Source organism: Meleagris gallopavo, chromosome 30 (assembly GCF_905368555.1).
Source record: "Meleagris gallopavo chromosome 30, MGAL_WU_HG_1.1, whole genome shotgun sequence".
NCBI lineage: Eukaryota > Metazoa > Chordata > Aves > Galliformes > Phasianidae > Meleagris > Meleagris gallopavo.
In genome coordinates, this window is record NC_139433.1 from 1,102,296 (window position 1) to 1,123,790 (window position 21,495).

Below are 21,495 nucleotides of genomic sequence, written 5' to 3' on the forward strand. Positions count from 1 at the left end.
CCCTACAGCACAACCCTACAGCACAACCCTACAGCACAACCCTACAACACAACCCTACAACACAACCCTACAGCACAACCCTACAACACAACCCTACAACACAACCCTACAACACAACCCTACAGCACAACCCTACAACACAACCCTACAGCACAACCCTACAACACAACCCTACAACACAACCCTACAGCACAACCCTACAGCACAACCCTACAGCACAACCCTACAACACAACCCTACAACACAACCCTACAACACAACCCTACAGCACAACCCTACAACACAACCCTACAGCACAACCCCACAGCACAACCCTACAGCACAACCCTACAACACAACCCTACAACACAACCCTACAGCACAACCCTACAGCACAACCCCACAGCACAACCCTACAACACAACCCTACAACACAACCCTACTACACAACCCTACAGCACAACCCCACAGCACGGCACAACCCTACAGCACAGCCCCACAGCACGGCACAACCCTACAGCACAGCCCCACAGCACGGCACAACCCTACAGCACAGCCCCACAGCACGGCACAACCCTACAGCACAGCCCCACAGCACAGCCCCATAGCACAGCACAGCCCCACGGCACGGCACAGCCCCTCGCCACCCCCACAGCACCCCACCGTTCACAACCCCCCCAGGCCCTACCCCCCACGGCACTGTGGGAACATCCCTATGGGGCTGTCGGGGACGCGGCCCCAGCTGTCGGTGCCAGCCGGGCACGGGGGGCTCAGCGGTGCCTGCCCCCTCCCCGTGCCTGCAGCCATTGGCATCTGCCACCCCAGCTGTCCCCGCCAACGCGGCACGGAGCCGGGACTGCAGCCAGGATGGCAACGGCGGCCCTGGGGAGGGCAGAGCACTTGGCATTGTGGGGGGACGGCGGGTGGCGGGGGGGTGGCAGGTGCTGGCGAGACGCAGCGCTCATCTTTTATTCATCGGGCGGTGGGGAGAAGCCCTGAGCCCACCCTGCGCCCACCCTGCGCCCACCCTGCGCCCACCCTGCGCCCACCCTGCGCCTCGGGGATGTCCTGTTGGGTGCTGGGTGCTGAGCACGGGGCAGCTCGTGGCAGGAGTGATGCTGAGCTGGGGATGTTCCGGAATCCATGGGGACAAGGGGATGTGAGGAGATGCGGGCACTGCGGGATGGCCGGGGAAGCCCTGACCTCCCAAGGTCGGCATCGATCTGCAGAGCTCTGTGTGCCAACAGCACTGGGGAGGGGGGCAGAGGAGCTGCAGCGTTGCTCCTGCTTATAGGGGCGCCTCGGGGTGGTGGCACCGCATGGGACAGAGCTCCTGGGTCCAGGACACCCCCCCATACACCCTACACACTCCTCCATCCCACCCCTGTGTCCAACACACACCAGGAACCCACCCCGCAGAGATTCTCCGATGGCTGATATCACTGCGCGGCGCTGGGGGGCAGTGGGGAGGGGGAGAGGGGGGTCCTGCCCTATTGCCCTCATGGCTCTGCCCATCTCCAGGCCCCCCAAGCCCCAAATCCGTGGCTGCCAGGACAGTGCTGGGTGGGGTGGGGGTTCATCCAACCCTCTGCCCACGAGCCCCCAGTGAGACGCAGGGCCTGAATGCTGCGCGCCCCATCCATCTCTCCAGCCCCCCTCCCACCCTCCCCATAAATATTTGCAGGCATGCTGGCGGTGATGCCCCATCCATCTGGCACGGCCCCCCCTGGCACAGGCAGCGGGCGCGCTCGGCCGGGCGCCCTGGCACGGCGTCCCCAGCAGATTGGTGCCATCTGCCTCACGCCGGGCTGGGGATGGGAGATAAGGGGCTGCCAGGCCCGGGGGGGGGTAGGGGGGGCACGGCGGTGTGCCAAGGGGAGCACGGTGCCACCGCAGGGCTCGATGCCTGCACACCACCCCCCCGGACCCATCTGTTCGCCCCGCTGGGCTCAGCCAAAGGACACTGCTGGGGGAAGATCGCAGCGGGGCAGAGATGGGGATGTGGCTGCGGGGTCCCCAACCCCCACACCCAGAGCACCCCAGAAGTGCAGGGAGAGGGGGTTGTGCTGCTCCTATGCCCCCACCCAGCGGTCAGAGAGTTGTGGGGATGTGGGGGTGGGGATGTAGGGAGGGGGGCACTGGGACGTGCCAATGGGGGAGAAGGGGTGGGGGTGAAGGGGTGGGGGTAGGGACAGGGACACTGGCACGTGGGTGCCGAGATGGAGGCACTGGAGATGTCGGGGTGGGGATGCAGCAATGGGACACTGGGATGGGGATGCAGGGATAGTGATAACGGAGATGCAGGGATGAGGGTGATGGAGATGCAGGGCTGGGAGCACCCCCCTGCTTCTCCCCCCCCTCCCCCCCTGCCCAGACTGCTGCTGTAGGGAGGAATCTCTCTGTAATGCTTCGAAGGTCCTGGCACAATCGACTGGGGAGATTGATTACCATTTTACTGCAATGCTTTTGACTTTCACCGGCGACCTCCGAGCTTCCCCCCCCCCCACCACCCCCCCATCAGCCCCCCCCCCTCTGCTGCACACCCAGCCCTGGGCTGCAGCGCCAACCCCTCCCCCACTGCGGTGTGCAGAGCCCAGCCCTGCACCCAGCCCTGCACTCAGCCTGCACCCAGCAGGCAATCACCCGGCACCCAACGTGCACCCAACTTTGCAACAACCCCCCCACAGCCACCCTGCAACCACCCTGCAACCATCCTGCACCCAGCACTGCAGCTGCGCTGCACCCAGCCAGCAGCAACCCTGCACCCAACCTGCACCCAACCTTGCAGTGACCCTGCACCCAGCCTGCACCCAGCACAGCATCAGCGCTGCACCCTGCAGCGGAATCACTCTGCACCCATCCAGCACCCAGCCTGCACTTAGCATTGCAGCCATCCTGCGACCACCCTGCCCCCACGCTGCAACCACCCTGCACCCAGCGTGCACCCAGCATTGCAATGACTCTGCATCCAGTGTGATCCCAGCATTGCGATCACCCTACACCCACCCTGCAATCACCCTGCACCCAGCGTGCACCCAGCACTGCAATCACCCTGCACCCAACCTGGAATCACCCTGCACCCACTGTGCACCCAGCATTGCAACAACCCTGCACCCAACCTGGAATCACCCTGCACCCACTGTGCACCCAGCATTGCAACAACCCTGCACCCAACCTGGAATCACCCTGCACCCACTGTGCACCCAGCATTGCAATCACCCTGCACCCAACCCTGAATCACCCTGCACCCACTGTGCACCCAGCATTGCATCACCCTGCACCCACCTTGCAATCACCCTGCACCCAATGTGCACCCAACACTGCACCCACCCTGCACCCACCCTGCACCCACTGTGCACCCAGCATTGCATCACCCTGCACCCACCTTGCAATCACCCTGCACCCAATGTGCACCCAACACTGCACCCACCCTGCACCCACCCCACAACCAGCGCTGAGCCCATCCTGCACCCAGCCCTGCAGCAGGCACCCAGCACACTGTGGGGCTGCAGACAGCCCACGAGGGGTGGGGCACAGACCCCTGTCTCCCCCCCACAACCCCCATCCACGCCTCGGTTTCCCCACGTGCACACGCAGGGTTCCTTCGGGCAGGGCTCAGTGCCATCCCCTTGGCACAGTTTTGCAGGGGCAGCTCACTCCCCCTCCCCAGACAGGGAGGGCTGACCGTGGGGGTTCCTCCGCAGCCCCCCTCCCTCGCGTTGCCAGAGCAGCAGTTGGGAAATTCTGCTGACAGCAGCAAAAGGAGCGGGCGCGGGCGGGCGGCTGAGCCCACGTGCTCCGGCCCCATAGCGGGGGGCTGCGGGCAGCGGGTGGATGAAGGCCCCCAACCTCCTTCTGCCTGCAGCGAGGGGATGGAGAGGGAGAGGGGGGTGGCAGATTGGGGTGTGCAAAGGTGGGGAGGAGTGTGCGAAGCGAGGAAGGAGTGGAAGCATGCAGCAAAATGCGGGAGCGTGCAGGACTGACTGCAAAGGATGGTGCAGGGGTGTGCAAGAGAGGGCAGATGCACGCAGATGCACGCAGGACCGAGCGTGCAAAAGTACAGGGAAGGACTGTGCACGATCCCTCACAGACAGCTGTGCAGGACTGAGCAAACACGTGCAGGACTGAGGGTGCAGCAGCGTGCAGGAAAACGCAGCCGTGTGCAGGATCGAGTGTGCAGCAGCAGGTCCACGGGGCCCCCAGCCCCACCAATGTGTGCCCCCCACGCCCCTCCTTGCCCCATTTCCCTGCAGCACCCTGCTAACCCCTCCAGCACAGAGCAGAGGGCGCACAGCAGCACCCAAAGGTCCCCCCCATTGTCCCCAGTCCCCCTTAACCACGGCGCAGAGCGACCTTAACAGGGAAAGTGAGCTGCTGCCAGGCCCTTATCAGGGAGTATTTACAGCCGCCGTGTTCCCAATTAGACGTCAGGTGACTGCGGCTGCTGGGGACCCAGACGTTGGGGTCAAGGTCACGGGTTGGGGGTGGCAGAGGGGCGGCTGCTTCCCTTTGGGGACAACGGGATCGCGTGGCCTCCAGGAGCACCCGGCACCCGACACGGGGTCACCCACCGGGGTTTTGTCCGCACCCTGGTCGGCTGTGAGCTGCCCAAAGCCATCCCCGTTTGGTGACCCCCACATGGTGGGGGCTGCGGGGCGCACGTGATGCCAGTCAGACCGCGGTGGCTCCCGGGGGACCGAGGTGACACCCGGCACATCCACCCGCGCCCGCCGTGATTTATGGCTCCGTCAATCCCCTTTGTTGGGATTACAGCCACCGGGTGCCCCCCTCGGTGTCATTATCCGTCCTTGGGCTGCAGCCAGCGCTGGGTGAGGAGCGGTCATACACTGCAGAGGGGTAATGGGACACGTCAAGGGATGGGGACGGGTCCTGGGGTGGGGACGGGTCCTGGGAGCACCGCATGCTGCTTTGGGTCTCCTGCCTGTAGGATGTTCTGCAGAGATTCATTGGCAAGCCCTGATCTTCCTCGCTGCTCTGCGCCCACCCTGGGTTGCAGAGGGACATGGGTGACATTGGGATGCACAGGGGATGTTGAGAAGCACAGGTGACATCAGGGAGCACGGTGTCCCAGCAGTACGGGTGAGACCCCTCCTCCGCCCCACAGGTGATGCGCTCAGGGCCTCGGGTCCCTGCCAAAAGGACTCCACCCGTTTGTCCCCCATGTGCCTGCTGCCACTGGGGCCACATGTGCCAGCAGGGCTCTGGCTGGGGACGTGCCTGGATAACACAGGAGCTGGCCTGAGGCACGAGCTCCGTTCTCCTGGCATGGCTCGGGGACCACTGTTGGCTGCCAAGCCTGGATGCTGCACCGTGCCTCAGTTACCCCATCTGGATCCCAAAGGCTTTGGGAGCGGCTGTGACCCATGTCAGAGCACAGCCCTGGGGACACACTGTGCCACCCAACCACTTCCCCCAGAACCAGCAGCACCCCTGAGACTGGGATCGGTGTCAGATGGAGAAAAGGGGACGGTGGGGGACACCCACTTGGGCTGGGAGCGATTTGGAGCACCGGGATCCTCTCTGCAAGGTCCGAAAGGGAAGGAAAGAGGGAAGGAAAGAGGGAAGGAACCCCCGTACCTCTCTCGCGGACGAAATAGGCCAAGTAGAGGTCGAGCTCCTTGACGGAGACGCTGATGTGGTGGGGCTGGATGCAGAGGATGGGGTTGGTGCACTGGCCCGCCTTGACCAGCCGCTCGCCGTCGGTGCTCTCCAGGGGGATCCCTTTGAAGAGGATGACCATGACCAGGTCGAGCCTCCACACCTTGTCAGCCTGCCGCAGGCAGTCGATGCGGCGCATTTTGCCCTTCTGGTCGGGGTTGGAGAGGACGCAGCACGACGGCTTCTTGCCGGTGATGGAGAGCACGAAGTCCTCGCGGCACTCGGGCCGGATGTCTTTGCGCAGCTTGGCCAGGAGGCGCGAGGCCCATTTCTGCTTCACCTCGGGCTTCTCGCTCAGCAGCTCGTCCTTCACCGCCCGCTCCTCGTCCTTCGTCATCCTCTTCTCGTGCTTCTTGAAGTACTTGCGCTTGCGGGCCTGCAGGTTGAACCAGGTGTAGGCGAAGGCCCGCACGTGGGGGAGCAGCGCCTCGATGAAGGGGTGGAACTCATCCTGTGGGGCACAGAGACAGCACGTCACCCCCAGGGCCCCGGAACGCAGCCCCAAACCCAACCTCATCCACTTGTAGGGCCACGATGGGGACAGGCCCCCAAACCCACCCCTGGCCACTTGTGGGGCCAGGCCCAGTGTCCCCAAACCCAACCTCATCCACTTGTAGGGCCACACTGGGGTCAGACGTAGTGTCTCCAAACTCACCTGTACGGCCCCATTGGGGCAGAACTGGTATCCCAAACCTGTAGAGCACCAGTGGGGCAGACCTGATGTCCCCAGACCCTCTCTTGGGCACATGTAGAGCCCCACCAAGGACGGATCTGGTGTCCCAAACCCAACCCCAGCCACTTGTGGGGTCCCAGTGGGGACAAACTTAATGTCCCCAAACTCTCCCATGTCCTCCTTTTGAGGACAGACCTAGTGTCCTTAAACCCATCTTCAGCCACCTGTGGGGCCATGACAAGGACAGGCCTGGTGTCCCCAGTCCAACCCTTAGCCACTTGTGGGGCCATGCATGGGGACAGACCAGGTGTCCCCAAACCTACCTCTGGCCACTTGTGCCACGCTGTGCCACGTCCCCATCCAGCCAGCACCCAGAGGGCAGGGACACGGCACATGGCCACCACAGGGACAGGGACCCCGATGCCACTGCGATGCCAAGGGGGGCACAGACATCACTCCCCGTCCCCATAAATCCTGCCAGGGTGCAATGGAGCCGTGGGGACCACCCCACACCTCACCCAGATGCCAAGCACCTCCCAGCACCCGGGCTGCCATGTGGTGTGGGCATGGGGCGGGCACGGCGGGGCTCCCCCCGGTGCGAGGGAACTCCCCCCAGTTTGCCCCAGTTCTGGGCAGCCCGGCTGCTGGCGCGAGGCCCGGTGAGCAATGCGTGCTCTGACTGTCTTTTTCCATTTGGCTGCTGGACGAGTCCGTCCCCAAAAGAAAACAAGGAAAGTGCATCCATCTCCACAGCCCCTCCTTCCCGCATCCGATTCTCCCAGTTCGGAAAAATCCGTGCTTGGGTTTGCATTGGGAACAGCCCCCGCGCCCCAAATCCCAGCTGGGAGGCGGCAAAGCATTGCCACCAAACCCTTCAAAAATCATCTCCTCCCCTTATTTTCTTGCTTCCCTCCCGACTGCAATCGCAGCGAGGAAAGGGCGAAGCAGAGTGCAGGGTCTCAGTGCAGCCGGGAGGAGCTGCGCCTCGGCCACCGCAGCCCTGTCCCCAAGCGACCTCACTGCTCCCTGCTCCAGCACAGAGCCTCAGCCCCATAGCAGCCCCACACCGGCCCCACTGCCCCAGCACTGCCCCCGCTGTCCCCCAACCCAGCACAGCCCACCAGCACAGCACCACCAACCCCAAAAGTCCCCCCAGTGCACAAACCCAATTATTTTCCAGCACAATCCCACCCTGGAAGCTGATGGCCCCTACTTCAGTTCCATTTTTTCCCCCTACCGACCCCAACAGCATTACCACAGCTGTGGCCCTTCAGAACCCATAAAGGATCCATCCTGCGCGTAGGATCCATCCTGCCCTTGGGATCACATCATGCCCGTGGGATCCCATCCCACTCATGGGATCACATCCCACCCATAGGATCCCACCCTGCCCATGGGATCACATCCCACCCATAGGATCCCACCCTGCCCATGGGATCACATCCCACCCATAGGATCCCATCCTGCCCATGGGATCACATCCCACCCATAGGATCCCATCCTGCCCATGGGATCACATCCCACCCATAGGATCCCATCCTGCCCATGAGAATCCTCCTGCTTGTAGGATCCATCCTGTCCCATCCTGCTTACAGGATTCATCCTGCCCACGGAATCTCATAGGACCCCATCCTGCCCAGAGTACCCATACTGCTCCTAGGATCCCATCCTGCCCATCGGACTCATCCATAGGACCCCATTCCTGCCCACAGGACTCATCCAGTCCCCAGGATCCCACTCTCCCCACAGGACCCCATCCTGCCCATAGGACTCATCCTGCCCACGGACTCGCCCCTGCCGGCTGTTCCCGGGATGTCCGCAGCCCCGCGTGGCCGCAGGGTTTGGTTCCCTCCCCAGCAGCAGCCGCTAATTCACTGCAGCTGGGCAAGGGCTGGGCATGTGTCTTAAATCAGGGAAGAAGGTCAAAGAAAAGTAAGACAGGAGCCGAAAAAAGAAGCAGCAAGTTCCAAAAACAATACTTGGCCGGGGCGGTGGGCGGCCGATCTTCCTTGGTGGCCGGTTATCCAGGCAAGCCCTACAAATTGCTGCCATACCCCAGCCCTGCCAACACCCCGGGCAGGGGCAGCCGGAGGGCACTGGCGTTGTCCCACTGCAGGGACAGCAGGGAGGGAGCGCTGTGAACGGGGCAGGGGACACGCGGTGCCCTCCGGATGGTCCCGCTGCAGGGTGACAATCGCCGGCGGGTCCCCCTCACCCCATCGGCACCACGGCAGGATTAGGGCGAGCCAAGAGCCGGACCCAAAGCCGATCAGCCCCGCGCCAACTTTCCCTCCCGCCCAGCTTATCCCACACGGGGATGCTGCATCCAGCTAAGCTGCTTTAGCGGGGCCAGGCGGGGGCACAGGGACAGCCGGGGGGACGCTGCGCCTGGGGACAGCCAAGGCTCACTGCCATCCCAGCAGGGAGCTGCGTCCCCGTGGCACCCAGGACAGTTTGGGGACGCCGTGGTTGTGGTTCCCAGGTCCCCGCTGCTAGAGGTTGGGGACCCCCAGGGTCACCCCGAAGCCCGCCGCCTCACAACGGCACGACGCAGCACCGGCACAGGGCTGGTTAACTTTTTCCCCTGTTGTTTTTCATTTGCTGGGCTGGGAAGCAGAGACATGCTGCAATACCACAGACAAGGCTGTTCTCAGGGCATTTCCGGCCAGGAATCTGGCAGCAGAGTCTGTTCTTGGGGCCCTTCCAGCCCGGGCTTGTAAAGCCCCGCAACCCGAGGAGGAGCCGCCTGCGTCGGGGTGCTGCTGGCACCGGGGTGCTGCCGGCACCAGCCCCCCCCCCACACTGCCCTTCCAGGCAGGGGAATGTTTGCAGGGAGGGGAAACAGAGGCAAGGCAAACCTCGGCTCCATCCCAGTGCCCATCTGGGATGGATGGATGGATGGATGGATGGATGGATGGATGGATGCCCTGTGTGGTGCTGGGCACGCTGTGCTGGGATCAGCAGCACAGCGAGGTGCCCTCCGCCCTGGAGACAGAGGGGGATGCACTGTGCCACCCAGGGATGTGTCACGGGGGGGGGCAGCCCTTCCTGCACACAGGAAGGGTGGGCAATTCCATGCCGCATGCCAAGCACTGGGCATCACAGCACGGGGATCACGGGCACTGCGGGATGGGCACCAGAGCACAAGCACTACGGCACGAGCAGCACAGCACGGCACCACGGCACAGGATGTGTACCATGGCATGTGCACTGATGGCACGGGCACCATGGCACGCGCACTACAGCACAGGCACTACGGCACCAGCACTACGGCATGGGTATCACGGCACGGGTACCCACGGCACGGGCACTGTGGCACAGCTTCCACGGCACGACGGCATCACAGCACGGCGTTCTGAGGATCCCCTGCGTGAGCACCTCGTCCAAACAGGTTGAGCTCTGTGAGCTCTGAATTTTCCAATGAAAAAAAAAAGCACCAAAACCTCACGTTTCCTCAGGAAATTCCCGAGCAGTTTTCACGTGGGGGGGAGGAGGAGGAGGAGGAGGGGATGGGACTGACGGTGACGGTGGGTTGCGCTCCCCACCAGCATGGCTGATCCCGGCGCGGTGCGGGACGCGCTGGCAGCACCTCGGCCCCGCGCAGACCACACAGGGTTGGTGTTATTAAAGGATGCTCAGCCTCTCCGCCAGCCAACCACACACCTCAAAAACGCTGCCGGCTCTGCGGCTGCCAGCTCCCCATCCCCGCGGCCGGACGAGCCCAGGCAGGGGCTGGCACGCTGCGCTCTGCGCCGTGCCCTGCAGGAACCCGCTGCGAGCAGAGGGATGCACCACGCTCCCCTGTTCCCCAACATCCCAATCGTGGCTGCCATGCAAACCCACGGTGCAGATGGGGAGATGCTCCCTGTGCTCGCCCTGCTGTTGGTTTCCCCATGAACGCACGGCGAGGCCTCCGGTAGCCGCTTATTAACTGTTCACAGCAACGGCGCTCGGTAATAAGTTAACCTGGTAATGAGACCTGTTGCTGAGACAGATGCAAATGATTTGAAAGTGCTCATTAGAGTGTACTGAAGGAAGGCACTTAGTCCCTGAAATGCACCCAACCTTTCTCGGGGCCGTCCCTGCAACGTATTAGAGCCCATTTTACAATAATTGCTCCAGAGGAGGAAATCTATTTGGATTCATCATCAAGTATTTATTAATGAGAGCTTATTCATAATTTTTGCTGCTCTCCGGCACGGTGCAGCCGAGCTTCCCGGCCGGCTCTGCAGGTCCTGGTGCAGGTGAGCGGCCGGGAGGGAAACTGAGGCACACTGGATGCTGCCTGCTGCACAAACCAATGCCCAAAGCACCTTCAGAACCAAACCAGAGGAGAGACAAAGGCTGCACGCGTTCACCAAGCGGGGCCAGCGGGTGGGGAAGAGCTGGATGCTCTGAGATGGCGCAGACGGGGGGGGGGTCCCTATGGAGTGCACCCTGAAATCAGCCCCAAAGAGGATGAAGGTGGTGCAAGCAGGGACACGGGACAGCGGTGGACACGAGCAGTGCCACCCTGAGCTTGAGGACAAAGCGAGCCCCTCACTGCCACCCCAAGCAGGGGCTGGGACACAGAGCTCGGTGGGGATGGAACGCGCCGTGCCACCGCAGCCGGAGGTGCCTGGGGGCAGAACACGCTGTGACAGCCGCTCTGTCCCCGTCTCTCCCTGCTTTGGGGTGGGGACGACCCGGCCCCTGCTTGCAAAACGCTCACAGCCCACGCCGGGGCCGCAGGAGGACGCAGGGCCACCTCCCAGCAGCGCCCTGTGCCGCGCAGAGCCCACTGCCCCCATCCCTGTTCTGGTGGCACCACATAGGCACGGTACAAAGGTGGGAGTGTGCGCACCGCGGGGTCGGGATGCAGCCCACCATCCCGAGGGCAGGATGGATTCAGCCAGGGGGTCAGCCAGGATGGACATACGGACAATGAAAGGCTCAAAACGCTCCACCAACCACCCCAAAACTCAGCAGCACCGTGCAGACACCAGCGCAGGCAGGGATGCCGTGGGTGGGATACCAGCATCCCCAAACCCCAACCTGGTATATGCTAAGCCCAACACGTGCTAACCCCATGGCACCCCAGCACCCCATTCCTTAACCCCAAACGCCCCTCTGCCTCCTTTGAAGCCCATACTCCCCCCAGGGCTGCAGCAGCCCCTGAGCGATGCCGGTGCTCGTGCCTACGTGCCGGGGCGGGCGGCGATGCCGGTGCAGGTGCTGTGGGGCCGGGAGCTTCCCTGGGTCACGGGAGGCCACGGCAGCAGCAAACTTGCCAGTTGCTTTGGAAAACAGCAGGAAGAAAAGCAGCTCTCTTCGCAGCCCCGGGCTCAGGTGCCAGCACTGCACGGACGTGCGCCAAGCGGAGCAGCCCCAGGTGTCCCCGTACCCCCAGGTACCCCCAGGTGCCATCCCCGAGGGGTGAGGGAGCAAACAGCTCAGCCACATCCCTGCCCCTAAGGATGAGGATGGGGAAACTGAGGCATGGCACCCGCAAGGGACAGGCAGTGGGGACACACCAAGGAAACGCATTCCCCCCCACCCCCCATCCTGAGAAGTGTCCCGTGGACGCCAGCTCGCAGCCACGTGGCTTCCCAGCCAACCCCCTCTCTCCCCCCCCCGCCCCCCATCCCTGGAGCTGAGACGAAGGGAAATGTTTTATGGAACTGGAAAAATAAAAAGAAGAAGAAAAAAAAAAAAGATTGCCAATGAGCCTGCCAGCTCCTCCACCCGGCCCTGCGTCAGCTGGGGCAGCGCTGGACCCCCCCGGACCCCCCGGGATGTGACACTGGGATGGCGGCTGTGTGCAGACAGGCCAGCATTGCTGCCTGACACAGGGAAACTGAGGCAGGAGGGACCGAAGGCTGGCACTGGGAGCGCTGGCAGCAGTGCCCTCCCAGCATCCCCTGTGCATCCCCCGGGCTGCGTGGGGCTCTCAGCTCAGCTTTAGCCCCTGACGCAGGAGGTTTTATTCCCCTCCCGCTTTATTTTTAGCCCTGCTTGCTCCCTCCTGGCCTTTCCAAGGGGGATTAATTCCCCCCTCTCCCACCCCAATAAAGGTATGGAGGTGCCAAGGGGGTCCCCAACCCCCTTCTATGGATGCCCACATTGTGAGGGCTCTATGCCCCCCAACACACAGATCATCGCACATCCAAAGGATGCAGCCCCCCCCCCTCAGCTCCATCACACTCAGCTCAACACCTGCCCCTCCCTGGGGTGCCCACACCGTGCCCCCCCCCAGCAAACTCGGCCTCGTGCTGGCAGCATGTCACTGCTTAAAAATAACCCCGGCCTTTCGTGGCGCGGCCGGCGACCTCGCAGGAGGATTGGCCGCGGTGAAGAGTTCACGGCCCCCCCGGCCCCCCCTCCCAGTGCCTGTGTCCCATCTGGCCACGCTCAGCTCCAGCTCCTGCGTGTCACGCCAGGGGTTGTGGACACAGTCTTGCTTGGAGACAGGGCTGAGAGGGGCACAAGGATCCGTGGAGATGGGGAAACTGAGGCACTGCACTCCGTAAAATCGTCCCCAAAGGGGCAGAACGCACCGATGGCTCCTCACCTCCCAGCGCACTGCTGTCACCACTAAGTGACACTGCCACACCACAGTGCCAGCCTGCCTCGTGACGGGGCATCCACGGGCCACCAGCACTGGGCCACTTGCCCAGCCTGGCCCCAATCCATCACCCGCAGGAGTCCGAAGTCCCCGAGCGGGGTCAACGTCCCCGTCACCCGCTGCGGTGCCCAAGGGAAGGAAACCCACGTGGGCTGGGTGTCCCCAAGCATCACGGCCCTGCGATGGGGTGAGGCAGTGCTGCCCCAGTGCGGGGTTTTGGGAACCCCACGGTGATGGCACTGCAGCACTGCATGCCCCCCACCCCCAGCATTCCCACTCCACCACCGCAGGGCGAGGAGCTCGCGAGCGCGTCCCGCTTTCCTCCGGCGGCACCTCAGGATGCGATGCAGTCATCGCTAATGCATCTGGACTCATTTATGGGGATGAGAAAATGTTTCCAGGTTTCCCACAAAGTCCCATTAAGATCCCAGTATGGCTCTCTATTTTTAGTGCCCCGCATCGACAACGCCTTTCCGAGCCACCCCGGCGCTCCGGCACCGCGGGGCACCTCAGTGCCAGCACCCACTGCAGGGAGTGGGGCTGTGTATGGGGCCACGTATGGGGTTGTGGGGATGCAGCCACATCTCTGTGTTCCCAAAGGAGCTGGGTGCGAGGGGGAGCACGGCCCCATCCGACAAACCAACCTGGGTGCTCCCAAAGGAGCTGATTGTAGAGCACAGCCCCATCCTGCAAACCAACCTGGGTGCTGCCATTTCTGGTGTAGGGGGTTTTGTTTTGCACAGCACCCACGGGTGCAGCCCTGCATCCCCTCACGCGCCTTTTGCTCAGGAGCATCTGCACAGCTAAACCTAGCGGAAAACAGATGGAGAAAGGTGCTGTGCACTGGGGCTGGGGACGCAGCCTCCGTGCACACCCACGGGTGCAGGACCCCCGGAAGCACTGCGTTCCCCACAGCTCTCCCCATTTTGGGGAGCTGCTGGTAGAGCCAAAACGATGCAGCAGCGCTGCACACATCTAGGGCTGAGGGCTATCTATCTATAGCCATGACCTCAGCGGGAGCCCTGCTCCTTCCCTTATGGGTCCGGCACAGCCCAGACCTGGTAAAGAGATTACGCCGCCGCAGCGCTGAGCTTTTATCCCTCTCTGTGCTCACTGCACCGTCGGGTTTCAATTTCAAAGGCTGCACACACACAGAGGACCCTTCCCAGCAGCAGAATGGGCTGCAAGGCTGGGTGACCCCAGGACACCTCGCAGCCAGAACGTGCTGCTGGGGGTAGCTGAGCAGAGGGGAATTTCCCCATCTTTTTCCCCCCCCTTTTTTTTTTTTCCATCCGACGACGACTTGCTCCTTGCCTCGTGCAATTAAGAGAAATTTGTTTAACAAACTCTCCGGGAAGGCGGCGGGGTGGCTTGCTGCCAGCAGCTCTGCTCACACAGGCCCCGCTCTCTGCCCCCGGAGACTTTGATCCAAAAAATCAGGAGAGGAAGAGGAGTGGTTCCCCTTCAGCCACACCGCTTTGGGGTGACCCCACGGGGCACCGCGGGGACGCAGCACCGACACAGGGACGGTCACAATGATGCCACGGTGCACGTGCACACCCACACGCACCCACACACTTCCAGCATCCTCGCTGGCTCCCGGCTTCTCCTCCTCCTGCGATGCCATTTCCATCCAAAACCCTTTACTCTGCACTTTTTCCCCTCATTGGTATTCACGCCGCGCGCCCGCCCGTCCTGGCGCACAGGTTACCAAAGGAGATTTCGCAGCTCGCCTTACACTGCTCGCCGTCTCACTTTCCCCAAAGCACGGGGGACTGCAGGGACACAGTGCCAACCCAGGGACAGAGCCCTGGGGGTTTGGGGTACCCCAAACGGGAGCCCCCGGTGCAGGGAGCGGCGCCTCTCGGTTTGGGGAAGAAAGGAAACGTCTGGGTGGAAAATCAACATTTCTCTCCCTCTCCTTCTTTCTTTCTTTCTCTCTCTCTCTCTCTCTCTTTTTTTTTTCCTTTGAAAGTAAAAATATTTCTTGGGTTTTGGTGATCAGAAACATGTTGGGGGTTTTTTTTGGACGGCGGCCGCTCGAATAGCGTTTTCTCGGCGCAGAGGGGCCCTTCGCAAGGAGAGCAGAAAACGTCTTAAAAAACACAACACGAGCCCCTTTTTCTACAAAAAAATAATAAAACCCCACAAAGTTGAGGGGTCAACGGGAGGGCTGGGTGCCGGCTCCTCAGCCAGGAGGGGAATGCCCAGCTCAGAGCTGGGGATTTTGCCCAAAACGCCGATTACGGATGGCTGCTGGCAGGTGACGGGCGGATTAATGCGCTTTGAAAGCAGCGGCGAGTTAACTGAGAAATCAATCCTTGGCACGGCCCGCCCCGTGCTCCCCGCACCTGGGCAGCGGGATCCTTTCCCAGCTCCTCGCCAGGACTTGGGAAGCACAGGGGCTTGGCGGCGGTGCAGGGCGCTGGGTGCCGGCCAAGCTGGCACGGCGCGGCGCGGCCGCGGGGGATGCCTGCCCGGGGCCGACGTGACGGATGGCGAGGTGGCCGTGTGCCTGCTGCAAGCTGGGACCCAGCAGAGGGATGCCTGCGGGGACCCCCGTGGCTCCATCCTCCATTCTGTCCTCCCCCCTCCCCCGAAGGGGCTCAGCTTTTTCCTGGTGCTAATTCGAAGCGTGCAAACCGGACCCCAGTAGGGCACCTCCACCCAACTGCTGTGCGCACACACTCAGGCTCGGGTTCCCCTCTGGGATGTCACCCAGCACTGGTGATGCCATGCAGTGCTGGCCCTGCCCAGCAAAACTGAGGCACCAACACAGCTCTGACGTGCCTGCTGCACCCCAGGGGTGAAACCCCAAACTCGTGGCTCCCCAGCATTTAAACTGCACCAACATGCTGCTCACAGACCCAGGGTCACGCTCGTGGCCCTCAGCCTGGCTGCAGGGATGGGGCACACGTGTCCCCCTGTCTCCCAAGCATTCAGATTCATGGCGAGACCCAACAGCACATCCGTTCTTCCCACGCAGGGAGAGCCACAGCACCGACACCATCACCTTCCCCACGGCTCTGCACCAAGCACTGGGGTCCTGGCACTGGGCACACCGTGCTCAGTGCCACCATCACCATCCAGGCAGGGGATATTGTGCTCCACTTTGTGCCCATGTGCACAAGCCACGCATCAATGCTAAATGCTGCGTGTCACAGAGGGGTGGGTGCCCATTTAATTCACAGCACTGGGCACCCAGGGGTGCTCCTTTGCTACTGCGGAATCACACCAGGGCTGCACCAAAGGGAACCAGGGGAATGTGGCCACGGCACAGGGAGAAAAAGCTCTGGGGTGGAGGATGGGAGCATCCTTTCTGGGCAGCCCGGCACAGGGAGGGAAAAGGCAACACACGGAGCAATTCCCTGCTCACATCAGGCTTTGTTCCTCGCAGCTCTCTGCACACTTTGGGCTCCTGGAGGGGGAGAAAGGAGGGAGAATTATGGCCGGGCAGCGCGGCAGCAAATTTATGGTGCGCAGCCCAAGTTCAAGGTGATGCCGCAGAGCTGAGGGCCTCATCCTGCCCTAACGAGCACTCCTGTCCATAAATCGTTTGTGAAAGAAAAAAAAAATAATAATAAAAAAATCTATTTTTATCTATTTAAAATTAGAGCGGGCAGAAGCAGTGAGGTCCTGGGCACGGCACGGCGGGCACAGCGCGGGGAAAGCCAGGCGCTCCCGAAGGTTGCACTTAAAGAACGGCCCCATTGTTTTTCCCAAACAATGCTCAGCAGATGGGAGAATTGAAAGTGTGTTGCAACCTTCCCTCTCTCCCCCCCCGCCATTCCCAGCGAGCGGCTCTGATGCTTTGGCAGCTGATCTGAGCTCCCGGCTGGAAACCAGTAAACCAGTTTGCCGCAGCTACTGGTGGAGGGGCGAGGCGCCGGCTGCACCGCACTCCCATCTCCAAAATCCCAGGAACGGAGTCACCCCTGCTCCAAATTGTTTCCGTGGGACCTCCAGGTGCTCAGGGCAGCCACATGCCCAAGCAGGCGGTGGTTCTTGGTCCCACTGCGCCATGGGGACGGCCTCATGGGCACACAAAGCCACAAGGAAAGGCCACGTGGCCACGATGCTTATCGTGGCACCATACCACGGTGGAGCAGTGTGTCCCCGGTCATGAGGGTGGCACCTGGCGTGGGTGGGGACCACCAGTGTCCCCACAGTACTGATGTCCCCAAATCTGAGCCAGGCGCACGGCCCCAGCCCCAAAATCACAGCCCTGCAAGGACACATCAGTGCAAAACGTGGCACTGGGGCACGGCTGAGGGGAGAAGGCAGCAGGGTGAGCTCTCCGTGTTGCACCCCGCTGCTCCCCATCAGCTCCTGCCCCACACTGCACGGTGCTGGGGGTCAGGATCCCAAAGAGGGGACGCAGCCGGGCTCTGGGATTGCACAGCAAGACGAGAAAACGTTGCAGCCATATGTCCAACCTGCAAATCTCCTGAGAATTTGGGAAAATCACCCCCCTGTGGTGGGATCACGGGGATGGTGATGGGTGCGCAGCACTGGGGCTACCCCAGGGTGCCAAAAGCCAGACCCTCCCCTCGCACACAGCCTTTGGCTGTGATGCCAGTGCCACTTCCCTGCTAATCTGGGCAGCTCCGTCTTGATTTCCTGCCCGGTCCCCGAGAGGGGACAGAGGTGAGCAGGGGGAAGGGGAGGAAGTCCCTAAGCAGGGACAGACAGCTGAGCGGGGCACAATGTCACCCTCCTGCCACGGCCCCGGCCAGCAGCGCATCACGGCCGCCGCCTATGCCAGGGTTATTTTGGTGCCGTGGGGCTCGGGATGGCTCTGGATGGGACGGAGCTGCCCAAGCAGGGCTGAGAGCGGCCACCGTGGGCCGGAGGGACGCGGGGACACGGGAGGATGGCTGCGGCGTCCGGGGAAGATGCACGAAGCCAAGGGCAGGGCGGGTCCCGCGCACGTTCCAATGTATCCACATCACCATCCGCAGCTCCCCGAGCTCCCGCCACGCGAGTGGGATGGGATTGGCGTGGCTGTGCTGCAGAAAAGGGGTCTGGTGGGCGCAGATCCCCTCTGGGCCGGGTTCGGGCAGAGGATCCGGTAGGAAAAAGGGGAGCTGCAGCCCGCCTGAAGCGAGTGGTTGGAAATTTGCCCCCTCCTCCCATGCGATGGGAATGGCAACAGTTTGGGGAGCAGACGCTGCCGGCCATGTGCTGCCCACATTGCTGAGCGCTGCCACACCGCAAAACAGGAGCAGAACCAGGAGTGGGGATGGCACGGGGCAGTGGGAGAAGGAGAAAAGAATAAGAAAAGAGAGGGTGAGAAATGGAAAGAGAGAAGAGAGTGAAGGAAAAAGGAGATAGAAAAGTGAAGGTATTAGAAAAGAGAGAGAAGAGAGAGGGGAAAAGAGAAGATACAGAAAAGATAAGTGGGGAAAAAAAAGGAGAAAACGCGAGGAAAGAATAAAGAGAGGAAAAAAGAAAAGGAGGGGAAAAGAAAATGAGAAAAAAAAAAGTAAAAGGGAAAAGAAAATGTGAAAAAAATTAAAAAAGAGAAAAGGAAAAGAGGGGAAAAAAAGGGGGGGAAAAGAATAAAAAAGAGAAGATGTAGAGAAGATAATTAAGAAAATGGAGGGAAAAAGAAAGGGGAAAAAAAGGAAAGACAAAAGAGAGGGAAAAGAAAATAAAGGGAAAAAATAAAGGGAAAAGAAAACTAAAAAAAGGAAAATGATAAAAGAATTTTTTTTAAAAAAAAGGAGGGAAAAGTGAGAAAAGAAAATAAAGAAAAAAGGGATGAGAGAAAAGAAAACAGAAAAGAAGAGGGAAAAGAGAGAAAAAAAGAAAAAAGGAAAAGATAAAAGAAAATAAAGAAAAGGGAGGGATAAGATTAAGAGAGAAATGAAAATGAAGAGAAGGGAATGCAGAACAGGAAAGAGAACGGAAAAGAAAGGAAAAAGAAAATAATAACGAAATATAAAAAATATTTTTTAAAAAAAGGCCAGAAGAAAAGAAAACAATAAGAATAGGAAGAGAGAAAAGAAAAAAGAAGGCTTGAGGTGTGAGCTGTGCCAAGGGGAGCCCGGAGCGCCGTCAGCGGGGTCAACCGCGCAGCCCAGCCGTGCCGTACCACGTCCATATTATGCCGTACCACGTCCCTGCTGTGCCGTACCGTGTCCACATCATGCCATACCGTGTCCACATCATGCCATACCGTGTCCACATCATGCCATACCGTGTCCACATCATGCCAAACCCAGCTCCACGCCGTGCCGTTCCCATGCCATGCCTGCACCGTGCCAGCCCCGCGGCCTCTCCCCGCCACGGCACGGCTTGCAGTGATGCCCAGCCTGGGGGGCTCCTTCCCACCCCCCATCTATAAGGAGTGCAGGCCTCGGGGGGTCCCTCCTTGAGAACCACGCTGTGTCCATAGGGTCCCCCCTGCCCCCCCCACAAGGCCTGGCAGTGAGGCCCGCTCCTGTTGGACCCCATGGCGCCCAGCTGGGCCCGCTAGGCCCGATGTGGGGCTGCGACCCCAAAGCGCGGGCAGGGGGTGCTGCCAGCTGTACCACCCTATAGAAACACCCCTCTAAAAAACACCCAGCTAACAAAGAACCCCAAAAAGCCCCCCCAAAAAAACACAAAGCCCCCCCCTGCCCCCCAAAAAACAAAACCCAAAGGCCTCAGCGAACCCCGAAGGCCCGGCGGGGTGGGAGCGTGGCACAAGGCCGGAGCCCGCGGGCGGCCGCCAGCAGGGAAGAGGTTACAGCAGCTCCGCAATTAAATAAATAGCATTAAATAAATAAGGACAGAGCAAAGGCAGCATGGCGGCCGCTCCACCCCCCCCCCCCCCCCCCAGCTCCGATATGAGGGTTGGAGGGGGGGTTCATTTTGGGGACACCCCCCCCCCGCAGCTCGCCAGGCCGCGCCATGGCTGCCCCTCATGCAGGCCACGTCGGCGGCACCCAAGCTGCCACCGGTGCCCCCCATGTAGGGACACGGCCACCACCAGACGCACGGGGTGACCCCAAACCTGGGGGGTGGGACACAGCAGGGACCCCCAGATCCACCCCACGCAGCCCAACGGCACGGCGCGGCCATCCCAAAACTCGGAACACTTCGAGCCAAACGTTGTGACAACCCCACGTCGCCTTGTGTGTGTGTGTGTGTGTCCCGATTTCCTTCTGCACCCCACACATCCCCGTGCCCCCCTCATTTCCCTGTGCCCCCCCATAGCTCTCCGCAGCCCCTGCTCTTCCCTATGCCCCCCCTTCCTTCTGCCCCGTGAACATGTGCGGCCACGCTGCACACAGTGAAGGGGGGGGGGAGGGAAGGAAAAAAAACTTTCCCAGCACAGCGATCCTGCAGCCCCCCACCCTCCCTGCACCACCTCACAGAGGCCCCCCCCCAAAACCCCAAACCCCGACGGCGTCCCCAACACCTCCACGTACAGCACAACAAAACCGCAGCACAACCGTGACCCCCCCCCCCCGCGTAGCACCGAGCGGAGCAGAGGCAACAAAACCCCCAAAACACCCTAAAAAACCCCAAAAACAAGCAGCGGGGGGGGTGGGGGTGTCAGAAAGCGACAGCAAAACGCGGTTCTCCCTGCACCGCTCGGCACAACCCGCCCTACGGCTGTTATTATTTTTATCACGGGGGGGGGGGGGAGGGTGGGGGAAGAGAGAAATGATTATTTTAATATTATCCGATATATATTTTTTTGCATCGACAAGCGAGGGATAAAAGTGCTTTCGGATTCTGGGGTGGGGTGTAGGGGGGGGTAAGGAATAAAGGAGGGGGGGGGTTACCTGGGTCAGGCAGAGAGGAGACGAATACATCCCGAGCGGCGCTGGGAAAGTGGCTAATTGCAGAGCTGAGACTCGAGGCGTAAAAGTTACTGAGTCATTTCGGAGGCTGGAGCAGTCCGCGCGTTCTTTCTCTCCGGCGAAGCTCTGCGGGGCCCGGGGGGGGGCAAGGGAGCAAGGGGGGGCGGCCCCGAGCAAAGGGGGGGGGCGAGGAGGAAATAAAAAGGGTCCGACTTGCAAAATAATAATAATAATAATAAAAATGCAAAAAAAAAAAAAAAAAGAAGAATTCAAAGATGGAAATAGAAAGGGATAAATGGAAAAGTGGGGGGGTTTGGGGGAGGGAAAAACGGAAAAGTAAATGAGGGGGAAAATGGGAAAGGAGGAAGGGAAAATGGGAAAGTAAACCAGGGGGAAATGGGAAAGTAAAAAGGGAAAATGGAAGAGTAAAAAGGGGGAAAATGGAAAAGTGAAAAAATGTTATAATAAAAAGCAGAAAACGGGATAACAAAAAGCCCAAAGTTGAAAAATAAAAAGCCAAAGATTAAAAAACAAAAAGCAAAAAAAAAAAAAAATTGAAAAATAAAGCGCTCGCTTTTTCTTTTTTTCTTTTTTTAAGGAGGTTTTTTGCTGTTTCTCTTTTCTTTTTTTTTTTTTTTTTTTTTTTTTTTAAAGAGGCAAAAGGCTCATTTTTTACCGGGGGGGGGTGAGGGGGGGGCACACGAGCCATGCAAAAGGGCTCACGGGGAACTTAGAGGGGAAGCGGCTCCATCCGAGATGAGAGA

At 60.7% G+C, this 21,495-nt stretch overlaps 1 protein-coding gene across 11 annotated transcripts in view; it reads right to left on the bottom strand.

Annotated features, from left to right (window-relative positions):
- NFIC (nuclear factor I C) overlaps nucleotides 1–21,495 on the bottom strand; it is a 40,359-nt gene that overhangs the window by 17,091 nt on the left and 1,773 nt on the right. For 4 of the 11 annotated variants that reach the window (XM_085212040.1, XM_085212036.1, XM_085212031.1 and 1 more), the window contains exons 1-2: nucleotides 6,314–6,605; nucleotides 5,578–6,109 (exon numbers count right to left, since the gene is read on the bottom strand). In XM_085212040.1, the coding sequence (XP_085068166.1) occupies nucleotides 5,578–6,109; nucleotides 6,314–6,505 (724 nt within the window). In that variant the 5' untranslated portion in view covers nucleotides 6,506–6,605. Of the gene's footprint in view, nucleotides 1–5,577; nucleotides 6,110–6,313; nucleotides 6,628–6,654; nucleotides 6,831–20,713; nucleotides 21,357–21,495 lie in introns of those variants that run through there. The other 7 variants (XM_085212038.1, XM_085212029.1, XM_085212034.1 and 4 more) reach the window with 6 other exon arrangements.